This window comes from Chroicocephalus ridibundus, chromosome 6 (genome assembly GCF_963924245.1).
Source record: "Chroicocephalus ridibundus chromosome 6, bChrRid1.1, whole genome shotgun sequence".
NCBI lineage: Eukaryota > Metazoa > Chordata > Aves > Charadriiformes > Laridae > Chroicocephalus > Chroicocephalus ridibundus.
Window position 1 is genome coordinate 24,146,821 of NC_086289.1, and position 21,357 is coordinate 24,168,177.

General features: G+C 38.0%; 1 protein-coding gene across 6 annotated transcripts in view; it reads left to right on the forward strand.

Moving 5' to 3' along the window:
* The window catches only part of VCL (vinculin), a 61,744-nt gene that overhangs the window by 15,296 nt on the left and 25,091 nt on the right, over positions 1–21,357 (forward strand). For 5 of the 6 annotated variants that reach the window (XM_063338319.1, XM_063338315.1, XM_063338316.1 and 2 more), the window contains exons 2-6: positions 8,568–8,638; positions 12,518–12,668; positions 14,606–14,714; positions 15,571–15,693; positions 15,970–16,130. In XM_063338319.1, the coding sequence (XP_063194389.1) occupies positions 8,568–8,638; positions 12,518–12,668; positions 14,606–14,714; positions 15,571–15,693; positions 15,970–16,130 (615 nt within the window). Of the gene's footprint in view, positions 1–8,567; positions 8,639–12,517; positions 12,696–14,605; positions 14,715–15,570; positions 15,694–15,969; positions 16,131–21,357 lie in introns of those variants that run through there. The other variant, XM_063338320.1, reaches the window with a different exon arrangement.

Consider the following 21,357-nt stretch of genomic DNA (forward strand, 5'->3'; position numbering starts at 1 on the left):
AAAAACTCAGTGAAAAGTGTTACTTTATCAATAAAGCTAATTTTAGATTGAGTATGGTTCCCTTGAGGGAAATGCTAGGATTAAACAAAGCCAATGAGGAACAGAACTCTGTCTAGTTCCTGCACCGGCAGGTTGACTTAAGTAAATAGGTTAAGGTAGCATCTCTTATGTATTCCTTCTCTGCCTCAGTACTAAGCCCTTTTAGTCTTTGTAACCCATCAAGATAATGGAAATAGATACTTGCTTGACAGGGCTGCAGATAAATAAGCCAGCACTTGTGACGGGCAGATTAGAACAAGTTCAGTAACTTGGAACAGTGTCATGGGAAGAGGTGGGGGGAATTGTTCTAAGAATTTCAGAATTGCTTGGAATGAAGAGTGGTCTCATGGCAGTGGCTTTGGCAAAATAGTTGCATTTAGAACACATTAAAAAGCAGTGTCATGTAAATGGTGGGGTGGTGAGTATACTTCCTCTTACTGATAAATGCATCCCCCCTATCAGGTACTAAAAGTGAGTCCTTATTCTGTTTTGTTGTGTCTTAAAATCAATGATGATTGGTATTCCTCCTTCCTCTGCTGTCAGAGGTGTTCAAAACTGGTTTTTCTTTCTCATGCCTATAAACTTCGTCTTCCTGCAGGGAATTGTTACTGTCTTGAACTTAAGAAAAAAAAAAAAAAAATTTGTTACTCTGAAACTCCTGATGCTCCAGGAGGGAGCTCATAAGGGAAGCAGTGCTGAACTTTCTGTAGAAGAGGGGAAAATCAGTGTTGGTATTCAGAAGTCAGTACAAGTTTGCATATGACAAAAGATCCTCAAACTCAGTGTCTGGTAGCCAACCTGCATTTTAATTTGTGTTATATTAAAATGATGCACACACAGACCCACTGGCAGTGAAGGAAGAGTTGGTATGCGAACTGTTACAGCACCTTGACCCCTATAAATTGATGTGCCCTGATGTTATCCACCTGAGCGTGTTAAGAAAGCTGGCTGACATCATTATGAGGCTGCTCTCCATAATCATTGATAAGTTGTAGAGATCAGGGGACATCCCAGAAGACTGGAAGAAGGCTAATGCCAACCCCATCTGCAAGAAGGACTTAAAGGGGGACACAGGAAATTATAGGCCCATCAGTCTTACTTCAGTCCCTGGGAAAGTTATGGAACAAATCCTCCTGGGGGCTATCACAAGTCAAATGAAGCACGCGATTGGGAAAAGCCAGCACGGATTCACCAAGGGCAAATTGTACTTGACAAACCTGATCGCCTTCTATGACAAAGTAGCCTGCTCAGTTGATGAGGGGAGAGTGGTGGACATTGTCTAACTGTATTTCTCCAAGGCTTTTGATGTGGTTCCCCACAGCCGCCTCCTAGAGAAACTGATGTGTTACAATCTAGACAAGTGGTGGGTGGGGAACTGGCTGACAGGCCAGAGGGTGGTGGTAAATAATCTTCTTTCAAACTGGCAGCCTGTCACAAGTGGGGTCCCCCAGGGATTGATATTGGGCCCAGTGCTGCTTATGATCTTCGTTAAGTGATTTGGATGATAGGATCAAGTGTACCCTGATGAAGTTTTCCTGCTGACACCAAACTGAGTGGGGAAGTGGATGCTTGGGAAAGGAGAGCCACCCTGCAGCAAGACCTGGATAGGCTTGAAGAGTGGGCTAACAAGAACTCTATGAAGTTCAGCAAGGACAAGTGTAAGGTCTTGCACCTGGGAAAACTTAATCCAGGAGTGCAACTGTCTTGGCAAAGGGCCAACTCTCTTTTTTCAGCTCCTTGAATGTTTTCTGTGCCAACAACATGGATAAGTGAAATAGCAATTTAATAACGTTGTTACAGAGGCTGGCTCCAATTTAGTTTGTTGTCCTGGTAAAAGAAAAAAAACAGCCTGGGGAGAAAGTCTGTTCCTAGCTATGTGAAGCTATAGTTTTGGATGGTTTAGAGACCATTATAATATTTATCTATATTAGAAACACAGATTCTCGCAGGCCACTCTGCTGTCTCTAGGAAGAAATCTTTTTTCCACTTGATATGATCTGTGAACTTCCTGTGGTGAGGCTTCTTCTTACTCTGTTGCTAACAGAGCCGAAAAGCCTTAATCTTAAGTAAACGTTCTAGATACTTCTACTTGATGCTTGGAAGGCTGGGGGATGGGATGTATCTCAATTACTGGGGGGTGAGGGGGCGTGGGAGAACAAAAATTCTCTTAAATGTGCAGATATTAGCAGACTGCCAAAGATAACACAAACCTACCAGCAGCATGATGGTATTTGGTGGTTGCTTGCTTTTCAGACAAGCATCTGAATAAGGAGAGAATTTAGTTTTATGGTATCACATGTGTTATCTTTTAGCATAATACTGATCTGTGTATACATCTTCAGCAGGATTAATGTTAAGAGGTGCCCTGAAACTTAGTGCTGATTCACAGGTCTGGGTACATGGAAATGAACTGGAAGAGTTTTGGAGCCTGCATGCTGTTTGGTATCGGGCACTTTCCTTAGACTTCCATGTAAGGTAGAAGTAGCTACTTGCAGCTGTGAATCTCATTTGTGGAGGACAATTGCTGTATCTTATTTTTCTGGGTGAATTTTCTATATGCTCAAAGGCCAGCGCTGACTTATGTTATTTGACTGAAGTGGAGTTACAGTGCCTTAAAATAGTTCTAACCTGGAAGCACTGATTTAGAAGAAGCAGCTCTTCTCTTGATAAAAGAACTAATTTCCAAATTATAATAGTTATGTAAAAAATCTCACATAATCAGTATGTCCTTTTGTATCCTTTAAGTTGTGCATCCTGTAATTAGCTAAACCATCAAAGCCTCAGCTTTGTACTGGTAACAGAGTTAGTAGACAATAGCAGCATGAATAAAAGTCTTTTGGTACCCAAATGATGTCACTTTCTGGTTTCCATATGGTTCTCATTTCATAGTTAGGTATTTTACTTGGACAGCAGGATTTCCTTAGCCTCAAGCCAATTGAATTTGTCTTAATCACCAGTGTAGACAGGTAGGTCAGTTTGCTGCTATTAGGGACCAGATGGCTGGGGTGTTCTCATTTACTTGACTCACTGCCAGATGACTTTGAAATTGTACCTTGCTATGCCTGAAATGCAGTCTCCAGGGTAATCTTAAGAAAACCAGGAGCCGGTATACAGCTTCCATATTAACTGAAAGGCAAAGTAAATAGGCTCTGATTCAGCAGTCTCTTTAGGCTCATGCCCGGCTTGAAGGAAAAGTGGTCTTGTTAGCTGATGTCACTGGTAGTATATGTGCATTGTTTGTTTGGCGTAAACTAGAAGCAAGAAGAGAATTCAGCTGCATATTTCTTTGGATTTATTTTTCAGTCTCTTATCTGTAGGGGAATAGGCCAATGCAATTAGTAGAAAAACTTAAAGTGTCTTAAAACAGTGCTAAACTCACTAATTGCAAGTGGCATATCAATCCCAATTATAAGTCAAAGCAAGATGAGAGTGGAATGATGAAGAAATTGGAAATTTGGTTTGTTAAATGCTTCCAAGAGAGCCTTTGAAGGAAAAAGAAAGCTTTGTGTGTTTTTTTTTTAAAAAAGGTTGTATTATTATTGTACCTAATTATAACTGGTTCTTTCTAGTCTTATTGGATGAGAAGGATTAGATTGTGAGGAGTAACCTGTAAACATGTTCTCTTAGATTTTTTTTTTTTCTAAAATTACTTCCACATTGCTTGTCTCTTCTGTTTGGTTTGCTGAAAGTTCTGTCTTTACTGGGAGCAGTTTATGTCATCTGATGATAATTTTTGAGTGACTTGTGAAATTTAGGTGTGACCAAGAAATGTCATGATGTACCCCAAAGCTGTTTGACTTGCATCTGGCAAAGTTTTAGGCTTTGCTGCTATGTCAGGATGTATGCAATTCTGTTTTGCTAACATTTACCACATGGATTATGGCAGCTAAAAGTCAGGTCACAATAAAACAACATTAATTCCAACAGCTGTATTTCTAAGAAAGAGCTGAGTGAAATAGCTTGAAATACCAAAAACTGGATCTCCTTGATACTGTAAATAAAAACATGGGTTGCAATCAGAATATGGTGACTGATAACAGTGAACATAAACAGCTAAGTGCTGTTTGCTTCTCTTTTGCTGCCAGGGCAGAGCCTGGCTACAGGGGCTTCTGTGAGAAGCTGTTGAAGCTTCCCCTATGTCCAACAGAGCCAATGCCAGCTGGCTCCAAGATGGACCTGCTGCTGGCCAAGGCCGAGCCCATCAGCGATGGTGGTAGTGCCTCTGTGATAACATATTTAAGAAGTGGGGGGAAAAAAAACCCCTGCACAGCAGCATCCAGAAGAGAGGAGTGAGAATATGTAAGAGAAGCAGCTCTGCAGACGCCAAGGCCAGTGAAGGAGGAGGGGAGAAGGTGCCCCAGCTGCTGTAGCAGGGATTCCCCTGCAGCCCGTGGTGAAGACTATGGTGTGGCAGGCTGCCCACCTGCCCATGGAGGTTATTGGTGGAGCAGATATCCACCTGCAGCCTGTGGAGGACCCCTTTTCATCAAGCAAAACTCATACTGTAGCTTATTCCTTGGGAGAAACCTGAGGCTCTGCTAGTGTTACAGCCATGGCTGTATGTGTTCACTGGATGATGATGCAGGAATATTCTTAGGCTCCTTGCTAAAATGACAGATGTTTTACATTAGCTTCTGGAACATTGCAAGAACTAGTTCTTTTAAGGTCTTTTTTTTTTAACTGGGGAAATAATACAAGCTGCAAGGAAAATTTCACTTCCTGCCTTTGGCAAATTGTCAAATTGGTATTGTCAATATAGGCATTCAGAAGAATATTTGTTTAAAAAGAAAAAAAACACCAAAAAACAACCCCAAACAATAAACTTCAGACTCTCATCTTAAATATTTGTGTGTTTTATTCTATATGGTACATGCAGTTTGTACTTTCAGGCTTCCAGAAGTTAAGAGAACTAGATATTGCTGGGTGTTTGTGGTGTCTTTGTTTAAACAAATTCTTAGAGAATTACAGAAGCTGAAACTGTTTCCCCTTCTCATTGAATAGCTGTTCTTTGCTATATCCAGCAGGCTAAGAAATGGGAAAGGGACCTGGTGGGATGCTCATGTCTTGTCTTTCCTGCAGTAGAAGCAGACATGATAAAAAGCTGCAAAACTGGTTATAAGGAAAAACCCCAGCCTGATCAGAAAGCTTTCCTCTTCCTTTTCCATGGAGAAAATACTCCCCAGCAGGAAGCTTAAAACATACTGATCTTTTACTAATCAGTGGTAGATAAGAGTGCATGAGACCTACAAGCAAGGTTAAAAGCCAAAAGCAGCTGGAAATTTCAAACTCCTCCTGGTTCTTCTAGCTGCATTCCTAGAAGGCTGTTCAGTGGCCATGTATGCCCTCTGGCTTGTGCATGTCCCATTTCCTTTAAATTTCTAGACTTGTCAGCCTCTTGTTTGCTGTTAAGTAGCAGGGAGCAAGCAGGGGAGGAGCTCATTCTTTGTCTTGATTCAACTGATTTGCCTCTTGTCTCCCAAAGAGTGTGGAAATGAATACGGATGGGTAGAAGTTGTAACTATGAAACTGTCTTGGTAAGTTTTGCTTGAGAGCTTCCCTTCCTCTGTGCTGCACTGGGCAGGTGCAGTGTTCAAGAAGTTATGGTCTCTTTACTATGTTAACTGGTACAGTTTCTTTAGAACCATGAGTAATGGCCACTTCGGTATTATTTAAAAGCAGAAGCTTCTATTCCATGGAGACCGTTGCTTTCTGGTTAGTTAGGGAAAAATTATCTTAGGAGGTAAGAGTATCTGAAACCCAAGTAGGAATCCTGTTTTTTCCACGTGTATACTGTTGGATAGAAATAAAATACAGGATTCTCATATAATTGTTCTGTATTAGCATGAAGCTTAACAAACCTTCTGTCTGAAATAAGGAATGTGTGGGTATTACATCCTAAGGAAAAAAAGAAATACAAATCTTCATTCCTTTGGCATTGGAGTATGGAGAAGGTAACAAATCTTCATTCCCTTGGCACTGGAGTATGGAGAAGGTAGAGTTGAGTGAATCTCTACCTTGTGTTACACTGCAGTGTGTCCAAAAATTGCTTAGCCCATGTAAAATTCAGTCTGAAGAAACCGGATCTTATTAAAACAAAAAGTAAGAAACAAAAAATCCCCCTAACCACAAAGCTAAAAAACAAAACCCACAAAACTACTTTGGGGTTGTGTATTTTTAGTCATGAATGTGGCATCATGTTTTGAGACTTTGCTTGTAAGATGGTATGTGGAGTACGTTTGTTCTTTACATTCCCTTTCTATACCTTGGCTGCAAATGCAAAGAGCAACTTCTGGAAAGGTTAATTACTATGTAAGTATAAAGTGTTTTCCTTTGAGCCACGAGGTTTTATGTTTAAACAGATTCAGTGAGTATGTGCTGTACTGGTGCTTAAAATATGGTAAAAAGTGTATTCTTCTAGAAAGGTAGGGGACCTTTTAAATTGAAGTCTCGTGGCAACAGCCTGAAATCCCGTGTCCTGTCTGTGTGCTGTATAGTGCTGAGGATATTGGAGGAATGAGTATTTCTTGCTTCGTGATGGACTTGGAAGAGAAATGATCTGCCTTTGGAGTTTAGGACAAAGACTGTGTTCGTTTCAGGAAAGTTTTGAGGTTAAAACTCCCTGCAAAAAATGAAAATGGGAATTGACTCATATCCTATTTGTTACTTTCATTTGAAGACTAAGGATCCTACCTAGGCATAGCAAAAATGTCCATATATATGTGTGTATGTATAAATACAGAAAGTGCATATATAGTGCGTATACATCTATCTGTAATTAGTTGATAATGCTTCTTTGAGGAGTGAACTTAGATATAACCTCGTATAGAAGAGACTTACCCTTTCCAGACTGAATGAAGAAATGCTTTTTGTATGGTCTAATAAAACTAGAAGTAACTTACGTCAAGCATCAAGTGTGTTTTAACTTGAGCAGAAGTTGTTTCTTGGTTGTGCCTGACTGATGATTCAATATAAAATAGCAATAATGATTGCTACAATTACCTTCAAATTGAAGCTGCCCCTTCTGCCCAAGCTTTGTTCTTCATGCTTTCTTTAAAAACTGTATATCCTCAGAATTTATTTTTTTAAAGAAACTGAACTATATGCATATAACTGCAAAAGAAATAAATCTTGAAGACAATGGGATTTCCTCCTAATGGGTCTTTGGAAATAAAGTATTTCTCTTTGTTTTCACCTGATGACAGCCTTCTGTCTGAATGATGTGTAATCCAAAGCTTACGCAAATTACTTCTTTTCTGTGTCATCTTTATCATGCATGTTTGCATACAAACATGTGAGAAATACAAAGAATGTGTTTCATGGGTGCAATGGAAATAATTAGAAGAAAGCAGGCATATTCTCTGGTGGGTCGTGTAACCCTTTCCCAAGAAACGGGACATGAGATGCTTTTATAATTGTGCTCCTGAGTCATTGCCATGAAGTTTAGGAGTCAAAGCAACACTGCAGTCAGTGCCCAGCGCTAGGGGGGAGCATGGCTATTAGTGAGCCTACAATGAGCATAAGTGACAGAAACCTATCATAAAAATAAAAAATAAAAAACCTGCTCTTCCCTTTGTTACTTATTAATATCTATGTGACTACTTGTGAGTCCGTTACTAATAGATTTTAAAAACAAAAGTAGACTAGGCTGACTCTGTGTGAACCAAATAAAATACTAGGGCCAATGTACTTTAAAGCCCATCTGAAAAGGACCAGATGAGGGAGACAGAGTTTTTGGCAAGCAGCATAAATTTGCAAGCAAACAGTGCTTCTGGAAGGCTGTGCAGCATTAGAAGTGGCAAGTGCTGTGCATACTGGCACACTACAACTTCTGTCAAAGACCAGCAAATTTTTAAATCACGGATTTTCAGGGCTATCTTGTCTGGCTTGAGCAGGCCTGGCAGCTCTTAACACAAACTGGTGTCTGGGTTAAAGACCTTCTGCTTTGTGATGCCTTGCTGAATAGCTTATTCAGCTGGAAAATACAGTGAACAAAGGAGCTGGAAATATTTTGTCAAGTTGGTGATCTCACAGTCCAGAGAGCCAGCTACCAATTATAAAGACTTCTATTGTATAACACAAGAGCTAGGGTATAGAAAACTCCAGATCTTACTCTATCTCTTTCTTTATTAGCTTCTGCATAATTATTTTTGCCTAAAGGATGGTGTGAATGTGGATGTGGGGTGTATTCTCAGTAATTAACTACATTTTTCTAATAGACTGGGTTGAATAGCAAAATGGGGGTAGGGTTTTTTTTTAACTTCAAACTTAATTTGACTTGTGGGGGTTAGGAGGGAGGGAAGCCTTCAGAGTTCAGTGATTAAGTTTTTACAACTAAGTCCCTATGTTGGCAGGAAGCAACATATGACTTCTAAATATGGTGATCTCAAAAACAGACACAGCAACAGTAAACTTAGTGAAAGGAATTTTCATTTGTACAAATAATTTTTTTGTTGATGTTTTGCTATTTGTTTTCATCTACGGTTTACAGTGAAATTCTGAATCTTAAGTGTGACTTCTTTCTCCTGCAGGTTGGAAAAGAGACTGTGCAGACAACAGAAGACCAGATCTTGAAAAGGGATATGCCACCAGCATTTATCAAGTAAACTCATTTTTTTGTAAATCTTTTATTGTAGGTACAGGAAACTTGTTCCAATGATAGATCATTATTACTTATTTCTGCTGTAGAGATTAGAAAATACTCTTATGTTTGAATAGCTCTTTGGGATCTTGAGGCTGACCTTCATCAGGAATGACCTTTCTGCCATCAGCGACCTTTCCTGTTACATACCTGTACATATCTAGGTTATTTCTTCCTTTAAAAATAAATTCAGTGTAATAATGGTGCTTACCTGTGTGCTGTTGTAGTTTTACCTAACAGTGTCAGAGATAATGTGTTCTCAATCTTTTCTATCGGTTGGTGGAAAAGTGTGAATTTGTGAGTATAGGCAGCTGATGCATGATGTAATTACCTGGAAATGTAAGATATTTGTAAGAGCAATGGCTGACACTCTTAATTCCATGGTTCAGTGTCAAGGACAACTGACTTTCTCCTTCTGTTGCCTTAGGTCTTAAAAATAATGTATCACTTCTTGTTGTGGAATTGCCGAGCTTCTTACTGCCAACTGACAAACTTTCACCGAAGTGACTTTGCCCTACAAGCTACTGAATGTAGTGACTGCTTTATCAGTGTTGTCCAACATATACAGAATGATTGCATATTTTACTTTAGTCCCAAACACAAAACAGGCAGGTAGTCAACAGAGAAAGCATGAGTTATGTGGAGAAGACGGGAACTTGCACTTCTCTTCCTGTGCAAGAGCTTGATCAGGGCATTGCTTTGCGCTAGTAGTTTATAAACCAACAATAGGGAGAGCTTCTTTGTATAGCAAGTAGTGTACTGCTAAAATTCTTTGTATAGGTTTGGAGGTTAATAGATAAGTACTTAGAGGAGTCCATTGTGGGTTATCAAATAGACAAACTGCAGGAAATCCCAAGAACTGCTAATAGCTGGGGGATGGGAGAGCGCCCAGAGGAAGTATGATAAATGCTTATCCTGTTCTTAACCTTCCTTAGGCATCTACTTGCAGCTACTTTTGGAGACAGGATACTGAGCTAAATGGGCCTTTGATACAAGCCACTACAGTATTTATTATGCTGTGTTCCTGGTGTGTGATCTTGTTTGGGTGTAGAGAGGTTTGATTTTTTTTTTTTGAGGGTAGAGTTTATGTGTTGAAATGAGATCAAAACTTTTTTCTTCTTGATGACTTGTATACAAATATGTAATTTGGATTGTGCTCATTTTCTGGGATGTGTAGAGTTTTTAGTTAATTTCCAGCTTCTTGTTCACCTAGACAAGTAAGGGATTAAGGAAAAGAAATTTTCTTAATTGCTATACTGCAACCAGTCTTTAATCAACACTTAGCAGATCGTGGAGACTTAAATAGTAAAATTTGCTGTATAAATGTGATAGAAGCACTGCTGAATAGTACCACTTTATGCTGCATGCAAGAACTTGTTCTGCAGCAATTCATGACTGCTTGAATTGTGATACAGTGAAAAATGGGAAACAAAGCTATCTGTCACATAAGGAAACCTACTTCACATAGTACTTGCTATCCTAGATGCACTGACATGAGTTTGGAATGTTCAACGGGCTTTATGAATGATAATCTATTGCATTTGTTGGTTTTTGTTAATCTTGAATTTATATCAAAATGAACTAGTATGTATCAACAGTTCCTTGTTAACACTATGGAGCGTATTGTCACCGGTAACTGTGTTGTAGGGACAAGTGACAGTCACAGGTGAGCTGCCAAGGGAGTCTTACCTGTTCCTGCATTAAAGGGCAGAATTTGGATTTGGGAAGTGAAACAGGTTGTTTTTTTCTTTCTTGGGAGGAGGGGTTTTTTGTTTCTAAACTGTTAGTTCATTGCTGTGAATATTTTTAGTGTTTGATTTTGTTGTGTGGTGGTTTTTGTTTTGTGGTTTTTTTTTTTTTTAAATTACAGTAATGGATTTACTTTTTTCCCCCAAATTCTAATCTTTTGTTTCCTAATATGCGTGCTTTCTAAGGGATGGAGGGTGTCTGTTTTTTAAACACCACTCTGCTTTTTTTACATAGTGCACACTCCTGAAGTCTTCAAATGCATTGGAAACTTTATACAAAATAGACATTGTACAAGTGAAATGCAAGTTTACCTTTCGGAAGTTCAACTCTAAAGAAAACTTTGAATCTTTAGAAACTTTAGTTTTGTTAATTATGGTAATTATGGGTAGTACACATTCACGTTAATTCCTTTGTTACAAATGAAAAAGCCAGCCTTGAGATAATCATTAGTATTAAACAGATGACCATGAAATTGAACTGTAGGAAATGAAGTATTTCTGAGTCCATAGCTCTGAGCTGGCTGAATGGGTGATTTGTTTAATCCTTTTCTTGGCAGAGTTGAAAAGAATAAATTTGAGAAGCAAGCACGGAAATCTAATTTAGCGAAGTCAGTTGACTTTGATAATGCAACTAAGTACATTGCATAGTAATGAGCAGACCATTCCCACTTTCTGCCTTGAAGTCCTGTATTTTCTTACCCAGTTATAAGTTACCACCCTCTGATGTGCTGAGCAGATGTCTCGCTATGGAGCAGGTTATGGTAAGGTCAGCTGGCCCAATTCGATCTACTCTAGGGAGCCATTAGCTGAAAACTTTTACTTTCTGAAAAAAGTATGTTTTCCTGTAATGAGTGTCTTATTTCCAGTATAGTTAAATTTAGATGTAATCATTAAGTTCTGCCATTTGTATTAACAAGGAATGTAGGGGAGAAAATGGTCTGTGTAACTTTCCAGTAGTACTTAACTGAAAGCATCATAAAAGAGTGTGTCCAAGTGGTCGGTAGAAAAAGGGCTATATGACAAACATGAAAAGGTTGCGATAAGAGATAATATTGCTGTAATAAAAGGGTTTGATGTTTGTTGGAACCTTGTGTAACTTGAATGAGCACAGGGCACTCAGATGCATAGAGCCTTGTATTAGACTACACATATTTCTGTCAAAGAAACAGGAGAGAATGGAGGAAAGTCACAATCAGCATAGTCAATAACTACAGTTGTGAGTAGCATAGCTAACATGAAAGTGAAGTCTGAATTCTGTATTTCTCTAAGCTGTCATGAACTAATTACTGTGAGAGAACAGAACCGTAAACTTTTAAATGTTCCGGTTCTTGATATTTTAAAAATGTTGTGTTAAATGGCCTGATGGAACCTAATTTCAGAGCTCATTTGCTTATTGTAGTACCTTCTGTGTTACTGTTATTACATACTGTAATATCTTGCAGAACTTCCTTTCTGTTTAAGTGTGGAATTGCAAGCTGCATTTGAAATTCATACCTCATCATTAAATCTTATGGCTATTTAAAATGCTATTTCTGTTGTGAGTGTTAGACTCTGAAGAGCTGGACAAGAGCTTCAACAAGCGGGGCAATCAGGGAATTTTGATTTTCTTAATACTATTCTTTTGTCTTAATGTGTAGCTATAATTTAATATTTATTAGCAGCAATTGCTTCTTGGATGACAATGCAAATACAAGGCTAATAAAGGTCAGCAATTACTTTGATTGTGAAGTCCTAAAAGAATAATTGTTTTATCCCCTCCCCTTGTTATTAAGAATGGAAGGTGTTTTGCCATGTTGGGACCTCTCCTTAATGACACTGTATTGACTGCTGTACATGTGGTACTTCAAACATTCCCTACATTGGAAGATGGCATGACTTCTGAAAAAACTGTGTCATACAGTTGCTGGCTACTTTCTTGTTAAAATAAATACAATAAATACTCTTGCTTTTTAAATGATAAAGGTGTAGAACAATCAGTTTGCTTGCAGTGCTTTAAAATTAGTGAAGTTAAAAACAAATCCGGCATCTTCTCAAGTCTGTTGTCGTACAGACAGAAACTGATCAGCCTGTTTTGTCTGATGACTTTCCACAGGGTGGAGAATGCCTGCACCAAACTTGTTCGGGCAGCCCAGATGCTGCAAGCAGATCCTTATTCAGTACCAGCTCGTGACTATCTCATTGATGGATCAAGAGGCATCCTTTCTGGAACATCAGACTTACTTCTGACATTCGATGAAGCGGAGGTAGGAATCCCAACATGACTGACATAGGTATCTGCACAATAGTATTATTAATTCAAATATCCATCTAACTGAATTAGCTCATCTAAGCTATTGAGTAGATGAATATGGTTTTGATCATTCTAGCTTGATTTGAAGCATATTTTTCATTCCTTTCTGTCAGAAGGAGCTTAGGCTTATTGCTCTGTTTTGTTAAGAGCATCTTTTTATGACATAATGTTTAGGCGTTGCCTGTGATTATTCCTCAGAAAGGCCAGATCCCATCAACCCTGTCTTACATCTTGCTTGACACTTTTTTGTATTCTCTTCATCATATTCATTACCAATCCATATATTCTCTGTATCCCTTCACTGAAAAGCCCTAGGCTGCTTCCTAACCTGTCTGTCTGACTCATTAGCTGTGGCAATTTAATTGGCCTTGGGGCACAAGGGGTAATAAAAATTTTGACTGTCTGGTTAAACAGAAAATGTGTCCTGATAGATTTAACAGTTGCTACATTTTGGCTGCTGCACAAGCCAAAAAAAGTGGCTCAGATATGCTGTTTGTCCATCTTCAGATGGAGGGGAAAAAAAAAAGCCACAGTTGCAAGGAAACTTAAAAAGGAGGTTTTGAGTGTCTTACATTTGAGAATGTTTCTTTGTCACAAATCTTACTCCATGATCCCCTTCTGGGAATGGTGAGTCTTGCTTGTTTATAAGTAGCAAATGTCATGCTACTATGAGGAAATGAAGCTCACACTGTTAGAAGTGCTGATGTTAATTCTAAATTTTACCCATGCAATAATATGCTAATCTATGAAATTGTGCTAATCTTCCTACTGTTCTGAGTAGTCATGGCATCCTTGTCTCCCATTTAAGCAGCTCATGGTACTATTAGCACATTCCTCTGAAATGGGGAGAATGCTATGGGATTTCTCCATGGCACTTGTGATTACACATTATTTTAAGTGGTTTTTAATAGATACTACAAAGTATTATAGGCCAGAATTTCAAGGAAGTTAATAACTTTTAATCTCCTTGCTTCCTGTGTTTAGGAAATGAATTGACTTCTGGGCAGTTAATGCTTTGTGGAACTATTCTGATAACTGCACGTTAACCAAAGAAAAATTTCACAAATACAAAACTTGGCATGTCTCTATCTTACTATGTTTAAAGATAAACTAATATTGGGACAAAACTGAAATGACTCTTAGAGGAAACTATGATCTGTTCTAGGGACTGAACACTGGATGTGGTTGCTACGAATTAAATGTTAATTAACTCATTCTTCAATGAGAGTTGTATGTGGTGTTGTCAGGAATAGTATGGTTCAGGAGGTTAGAAGATTAACTGACAGAGAACCCTGTTTTGGAATCAAATATGAACTGAAAAAGTTAAGCTGAGGCAGATGTCCAGAGGTAAAAAAAAAAGTACAGTCTTCACAGATTTTTCTGGAAAGTTTAAGATGTTGGATCTACCTTTCCCAGTGGAATGCTGGATAATGTTTTATCCATATGTAGAGCTGCATGGTGAATAATATTTCCTCTGAAAGCTTGGAGTCTGCTTTCTATATAGTTTTGCTTTGTGATTTAAGTTAAACGTTTTTTATTGATGAAATTCCAATGAAAAACTTAAAGCATGCCAGCATACTTAAATGCACTTCCTTTCCCTATAACTTATTTTCTCAATGATATCCTTCATTTATCATACAAAGTGAAAAAAATAGAAGTAGGATTTTGCATTTCTGAGTAGTGTAATGCTGATTAAATATTGTCTTTGTCAATACAGCACTCCTGAGTAATAGCACGCTGGGTAGCTTAATCAGTATCCCAGACCTTTGTGATTGCCTGTATGTCATGTTAGCAAATGCTATACCTATTCTGTTCTAATAATAGGCTTGCATTTCTAATTCAGTTGTAACTTAGCTTCATCTAATAAGTGATGGAACGTTCCTTTTTTAGGTCCGTAAAATCATCCGTGTCTGCAAAGGAATATTGGAGTATCTGACTGTGGCGGAAGTAGTAGAGACTATGGAAGATTTGGTGACATACACAAAGAATCTAGGGCCAGGTTTGATTTGCTACAGTCTATCATAAACTTACTAAGTATAGTCTTTTCCACTACCTTTTTTCCACCCCCAGCACCTTTCTCACCCAAGTTTCGAAGCAGTTTCTTTGAAAGTGTCTGGAAAGAGTTTTAAACTAGAGGGTGAATGATGACTATTTTCTGATTCACATTCTCTCTTAAGAATGCAGAAGAGTTAAGATACTGGTAAATGATATGTACTACACAGATGATATGTACTGTGCTTCTCCTACACTATGTTATATGAGGGAAGTAAGCACGAATTAGTAAAACAAACAGATTGAAAAAGCTGTGTAGTTAAGCACTCACAGCCATAAAGTCCATTAAGCTGATAAAATGTGTAATTCTTTCCACACTTCTACAGGATTGAAATATTTCTAGCAGAACTGAAGTATAAATAGATACAGTTCTTGAACACTGATAGAACAAACTCTGTGAGGCAAACAAACAAACAAAACCCTGATGTTTTCTTTTTCTGCCGTTCACAATTAAGGCTTTGATCAAGTCTTAACAGAAAAGGAAAAAAAACCCTGTAAATTAGCTTCCAGACTTCATGAGGTGACTTCATGTCCTAGAGCAGTCATTACAGGTTTTTTCCTATTTTATTGCTGGGATTTTAAATCAAGAATTTTGAGGATTACATTCTACTTTGCATAGTAGCTATGTTTTGAATCAGTGGCTTCTCAAGTAACAGCTGCTAATATAAAAATTAAGTTTTAAAGTTCAATATAGTTGTCATAAGTTATCACACTTTGTTCTTGTTTAAAAAGCTCAAATGTTGCAAATTAGACTTAATATTACGTTCCTTTGTTTATGACTGTTCAATTACTTTAATCTTTAGGAATGACAAAGATGGCCAAAATGATTGATGAGAGACAACAGGAATTAACGCATCAGGAACATAGGGTTATGCTGGTAAACTCCATGAATACTGTGAAGGAGCTATTGCCAGTACTTATTTCAGGTATTTTCAGCTTTAATTTTTAATACCACTCTGAATTGCTGTCTATTTTGAGCTGGCGTTCCAATGTCTTATGTTTATTAAAAATAACAGCCTTGACCTTGCTTCTGTACTGGTTGCAAATTACTGTGCTTCTTGTATTAAAACTACAGTCTCTTTGAGATAAAGTGGTCCATGCAAAATAAAATGGTCTACCGCTGTATTAATGCAATAGGAGGTCACCTTGAGCATTGATCGTATCTTGCATTTACCTTTTTCTAATCTATGGTATTTTTACAGCTATGAAGATTTTCGTAACCACGAAAAATTCTAAAAGTCAGGGAATAGAAGAGGCATTGAAAAATCGTAATTTCACAGTAGAGAAAATGAGTGCTGAGATAAATGAAATAATCCGTGTATTACAACTCACTTCCTGGGATGAAGATGCCTGGGCGAGCAAGGTATGTTTCACACCTACATTTGTATATAGAAGTCTAATTTTTATCTACCGTGTTCTACACTTTATAGCCTTGGGGTTTTGAGACTGTTGAAATATGTATTTGTGCATCACTTTTGTAACACTTTGTAATCACATTAAATAATCTCTTCAAGGTCAAAGAACACCTTCAGAGATGATTGTATTAATGTGTCTTTCAAAATTAGCTTTCTCTTAACAAGCTAAGCTAAAGGAGTGTAGCATTTGAAGGTGGCTCAGTGATACATAATCATATCAATTATGTTACATAATCATATTTGACAGAGGTTAGGTAAAAAGCTATCATTTTATACATTAAACTGGTCTTGTAGCTAGACATTCATAAGTGAGACTACCTGAGATTTTTCTCCTAGATACGACTAGAAAAGGTAGGTTGCTGTCATATTCCTTGTGCAAAAGGCCTGAAGTTGAGAACTTTGAGAATTTTTTGGGGGGGCCCTCCTTGAACGCTTCCTCCTTTCCCCCCTGCACCATTTTTAGTCTGGACGTGGGAGTAAATTTCAAGTCTTTGCCTTGTCTCAAAGAAATACATGTTAGATTTAACAGTCTTTCTGGATAAGTATGATGTCTGTGAAGCTGGCATATGGACAGCATTGGTTCCTTACAATTTGGTGTTAAGCTGTGCAAGTGACGGCAGCCGCTTACCTGGACTTAAGTGGTGCTCTTAAGTGATAGCCACGGAAGATACTGAAATGTCTAGCAGGCCATAAAGTAGGTCTGACAGACAGAATCGTAAAGTGTTATTGTGGGCTTACAAATAAATGTAACCGCATAACTCAAATTCCTGCCGATTTTTTTTGAGTACCTTGAAGTAAATTGCTGAAGGGATTTTTTTAAGGGTTAGTGCTATGAGCAACAAGTAACCGTAAATATATTTAAAGAAAATATTGAGATCTGAAGCCAGACTTATTAACAAATGAAATCTTGCAGAAAATCTAACATTGATGTAATCTAGGCATTAAAATCACTTTGGCCTATATTGTTTGGCACTTGACCCTTAGTTTGCCTTTTGAGTTATTTTGTCACTATCACTTCCTTATTATGACTACTTTATGCATCTTTGTTTTTGTTCTCCTGTTTCTTACCCTTTTCTCACCTTTAGAAGGTAAGCTTTCTTCCACACCCTCCACCTCTACCTTGTACTAAAACCAAAAAAGCATGTATGTGGGATTTTGTACTGTGTGCTGTGCAACTTCTTATTTGTGTGCCAGCTGTGACACCATACTTATGTATATACACACGGAAGTTTTAAAAGGATCTTAATAGCTCTGCCTAGCTCCATGTGGAATTGGCTGTCACTAAGAGAATGGTAATTGCAAGCTGAACTGCATTAAGACTGTCTTTCTGACTCCGATTAGAGTTAGCCCAAGGTTTTAGAGCACATTCTTGCTGAATGCTTTTGTGTTAATTTATGGTACTAGTCTCTGTAGCTACAAATAAAGGGTCCAGTCGTGCAGGAACAAGCTTTCTACGTGTCCAGAAAGCTTTCTTAAATCATGAATTTTATCCATTCCATAGTATTGCATCATCAGCCTTCCTTCAGTTCAACTGGTTTGTGTTCTTAAGGTCTAGGCCTAAAACTTCAATTTTGTGTGTGCATTTTCTTTAATTATGTTTTATTTTTGGATTTAAGCATTCCTGTGTTTTACAAAATACAAATGCAATTTTTTTCATGGTAAAAAATGACTCTTGCAAAAAGTTGGCAATTTAGCCTTAGGAAGTTTTTACTTCTCTTGCTAGTGAGGCAGATTAATAAAGGATTTTATTAAGAAAATAGTTGGTGTATTAGCAGTATTTCCAAATGGAAAATATTGGTCATTATGCATAATGCATAAATATCTTGTGTAGACTAGTATAATCAAAATATCATTCTGTTCTGAGCTGGGAACTTTACCTAACTGTATTTTGTCTTTTAAATTAAGGTACGCTGACAACTTGGAACTGTAGTGCTGGGCGTTAGCCAAACAGTTGTGACAAAGAATTTGAGTTGAAAAATGCAGAAGCAGGAGCTAGTTTGTCAATGGCCACATATTACAGACCTTTGCATGTATATCCATTAATGGTTGACTTAATCATTATTTTTCTGGAAGGGAGAGGGAGGAGCTGTTTATTTCTGCTTGAGATTACTGTTGCATGCATTTTGTGGTCAAGGGAAAGATATATTCCCCATGCTTTTTTGGAGCAAAGTAAGGTGTGTTTGGGGATGCACAGGCTTGGATTTTACCTGTGTAGTACATGCTGCTGTTGATGTTGGAGTCTATTTTATGTTTATTATTCTTTCTTGAATTGTTTGTATGTTGGAAGTATCACAAAATCTACCTAGAGATAGTGGAGGCTCATCAAATGTATGGAGACAGAGTTGTAGGCTCTTTTGTGAACTATTTTGTTGGTCTTTCTGGACTCTGAAATGCACGTTACTGTTACTGGATTGAAATAATCCCTGCTTGCACCACCACTGGATTTTTTAAAAATAGTATACTGATTTAGAATTGAAATACTGAGCAAATACTGATCTCTGACAAAATCTGGAAAACAATCTGTATTTATTTCTTCCATTCATATCTTTGTGCCTTTTTTCCTTGGACTTTACATTTTACAGAGAAGTTTAGCTTTCTCTTGTATATTCTTAGTGTTTATTTTTAAATACATTTGAAGTAATACTCAATTCAAACATCTTCCACTTCCATAGAAATGGAGGGAGTTAAAAGTTGTAGGAAGCTGAAAAGTATCTGGTATCCTGCAGGATTGAACCCTGGATGGTGACTAAGCTATCTACTCTGCCAGAAAGCTGGCTTTGCCTATTTCCTTCAACATTCCCTTCTTTGGTAATGAAATGCAGATATCGCTAGACTAGACCACTTTATTGAGCCAGAGGTTGTGTTTTATATTCAACAAGGGATTGTGTAGGATTTATTATGCTCCTTTTCAAAGCAGGGCCAATACCACCAGCTCCATGAATAATCTCAAAGTTCTTGGTAGTGGCAGAAGTGATGCATAAAGGTATCTTAAATAAGTGCTCATTTGCTTTATGAATTGATTTGCAAAAAGCCAACTTGCTCTTTTCCCTTCAGACAGTGTTGCCCTAGTTGTTTAACTTGATTAACTTGTTCATCTCTTCTCAAAAGGTAATAGTGCTGCTTTTGTTAATGAAATTCCTTTTGCCAACAGGGGAACTGTGGGGAGAGGAGGGAAAGAATAATTTCTTGCTGATAAAACTACTCTACATGAAACTTTTTTGCAGGATATAGCTGTAAGATTTTTTTTTCTTGCTTGCAACCGATATTCTGCTGGCAAATCCTGAAGAGTAAAATTTTAAACATATTTAGCTGTTTAGAAAGGAACAAGGCATTTAAACAGCTACAGAAATCAGGAATACGAAGATACTTTCAAGCAGTAAGACCTTGAGCAAGTTGCTCTGTTTTGTTTAAATTGAATATTTCTACTTTTGTCGTCTTGCTTAATAGCCTGAATTTGGTGGATAAGTCCAGACATTTCAGGATTGCTACACCTTTGTCACTTGCCGAGTATCTGACACCAGACACAACTGTGGCAGAAATAAAAGCACAGTACCAACAAACTTAGTTAAAGATCTGGTTTAATTTCCTATTTAAAAATTACTCATATCATTGCAATGAAAACTCCTTATCAGGCTAAAGCTGTGAGGGTTTCCTTGCCGTGGCAGTTTGAGCTGAGACAATGGGAAATAGTGCGTTTTTAGAGCAGTTGTCCTGGAACACTTCAACTGCTACACTAGGATTTCACCAGATTATTTTTTTAAATTGGAAAAGGGGACAGTATTTTGCAAACATGAGTGCAGAGCCACACAGGACAGCAAGATTTACACTGCAGAGCTATCCTGTTATTAGCCTTCATACGATAGGACAGATGGGTCCTGTTATTGCTTAGGTAGTGCTAGCATTACAAAATCATGAGTGTAAAAACTGAAATACCCTTGATTTTTCTCCCCTGATAGAAGACTTTTGATTCGAGGCTTCTGTATAGTTTTGCTGAAACTGCAACTCTGCAGGCAGCTGAGACAACACAAAAGCCTGTGTCAGTAAAAAGGGAGGGGCAAAGGCAGTTTTCCCAGCACTCTCCTTTGCTCAGCTATCCCACACCTATCATCTCATCAATGTGCTAAGCAACAGCTGTTGCCTTTTTAAAAATTCAGTTAGTTCTTTGTTTCAAATTATTTATGGGTAGACAGGGCTGCAGTAGACCATTCATTCCAAAATAAAGTAGCTTCAGCCCATATATAAAACAATGGAAAACTGTAATACCTACCTTCACAGCTAGTAAGGTTTTTCTATGCATTTGAATACTGAAGTGATTATTTACTCGTCTCTTGTCATATATTAAATGCACAAGTCTCAAGCTATAGACAAGATGACTTCTTTTAAAAGAATGTGCCTGCCCCCCATCCCTAGCTGCATATCCTAATCCTACCCATTAGAAGTTTTCTCAAACAAGGCCTGTCCTAAACTCTGAGACCCAGTTTGTAGATTTGAGAAACGATCACCCAGGTAAAAATGATTTTGCTTTTGGTGCCCTCTCTCAGGCTGTGATTCAAGAGCCCTTAAAAATATCCATCAGTGTTGCATGACCTTTCTTCGAGTTGGTTGCTGAATTCTGTTACAGCACCTTATGAATAGCTGATGGGCCAACATGCCTGAATAAAACTGGCTTAAACGCCAAAATGTTTACAGTGATATATGTTTGAGATTAAGCACACAGAATGAACAACTGCACAAAAATGTGGCAGTTCTTTAGTGTTGTCAGGACATCCCATGCTGTACCAGATACTGATCGTTGATGCTAGTAGGCTTCTCTTCATAAGAGTTGGGCATGGATGGTCCAATTCAGTTAATAGCATGAGAGCCAGGCTTCTTTTCGTCATCTGTGTACTAATTGTGGGATGTTAGATACATTTCAAATTATTACATGTGTGGTAAAAAGCTATTTTGGCTTTCCCCCAACTTTTTGCTTAAGGTACTTGTTACTTTTTTCACTGTCTTTTTGCATAAGATAGAAAACTTCTGGCCTCTAGTGGAGAGATGACACATGAACAATTAACAGAGTATGCAGAGAAATGAGAACTGGATGGTTTTATCTCCTCTAGTCAAAGAGGTGTTGGATAATCGCAGCATAATAGTCAAAGAAGCAGCTTCTCTGATGCTCCTGGCAGAGAAGTT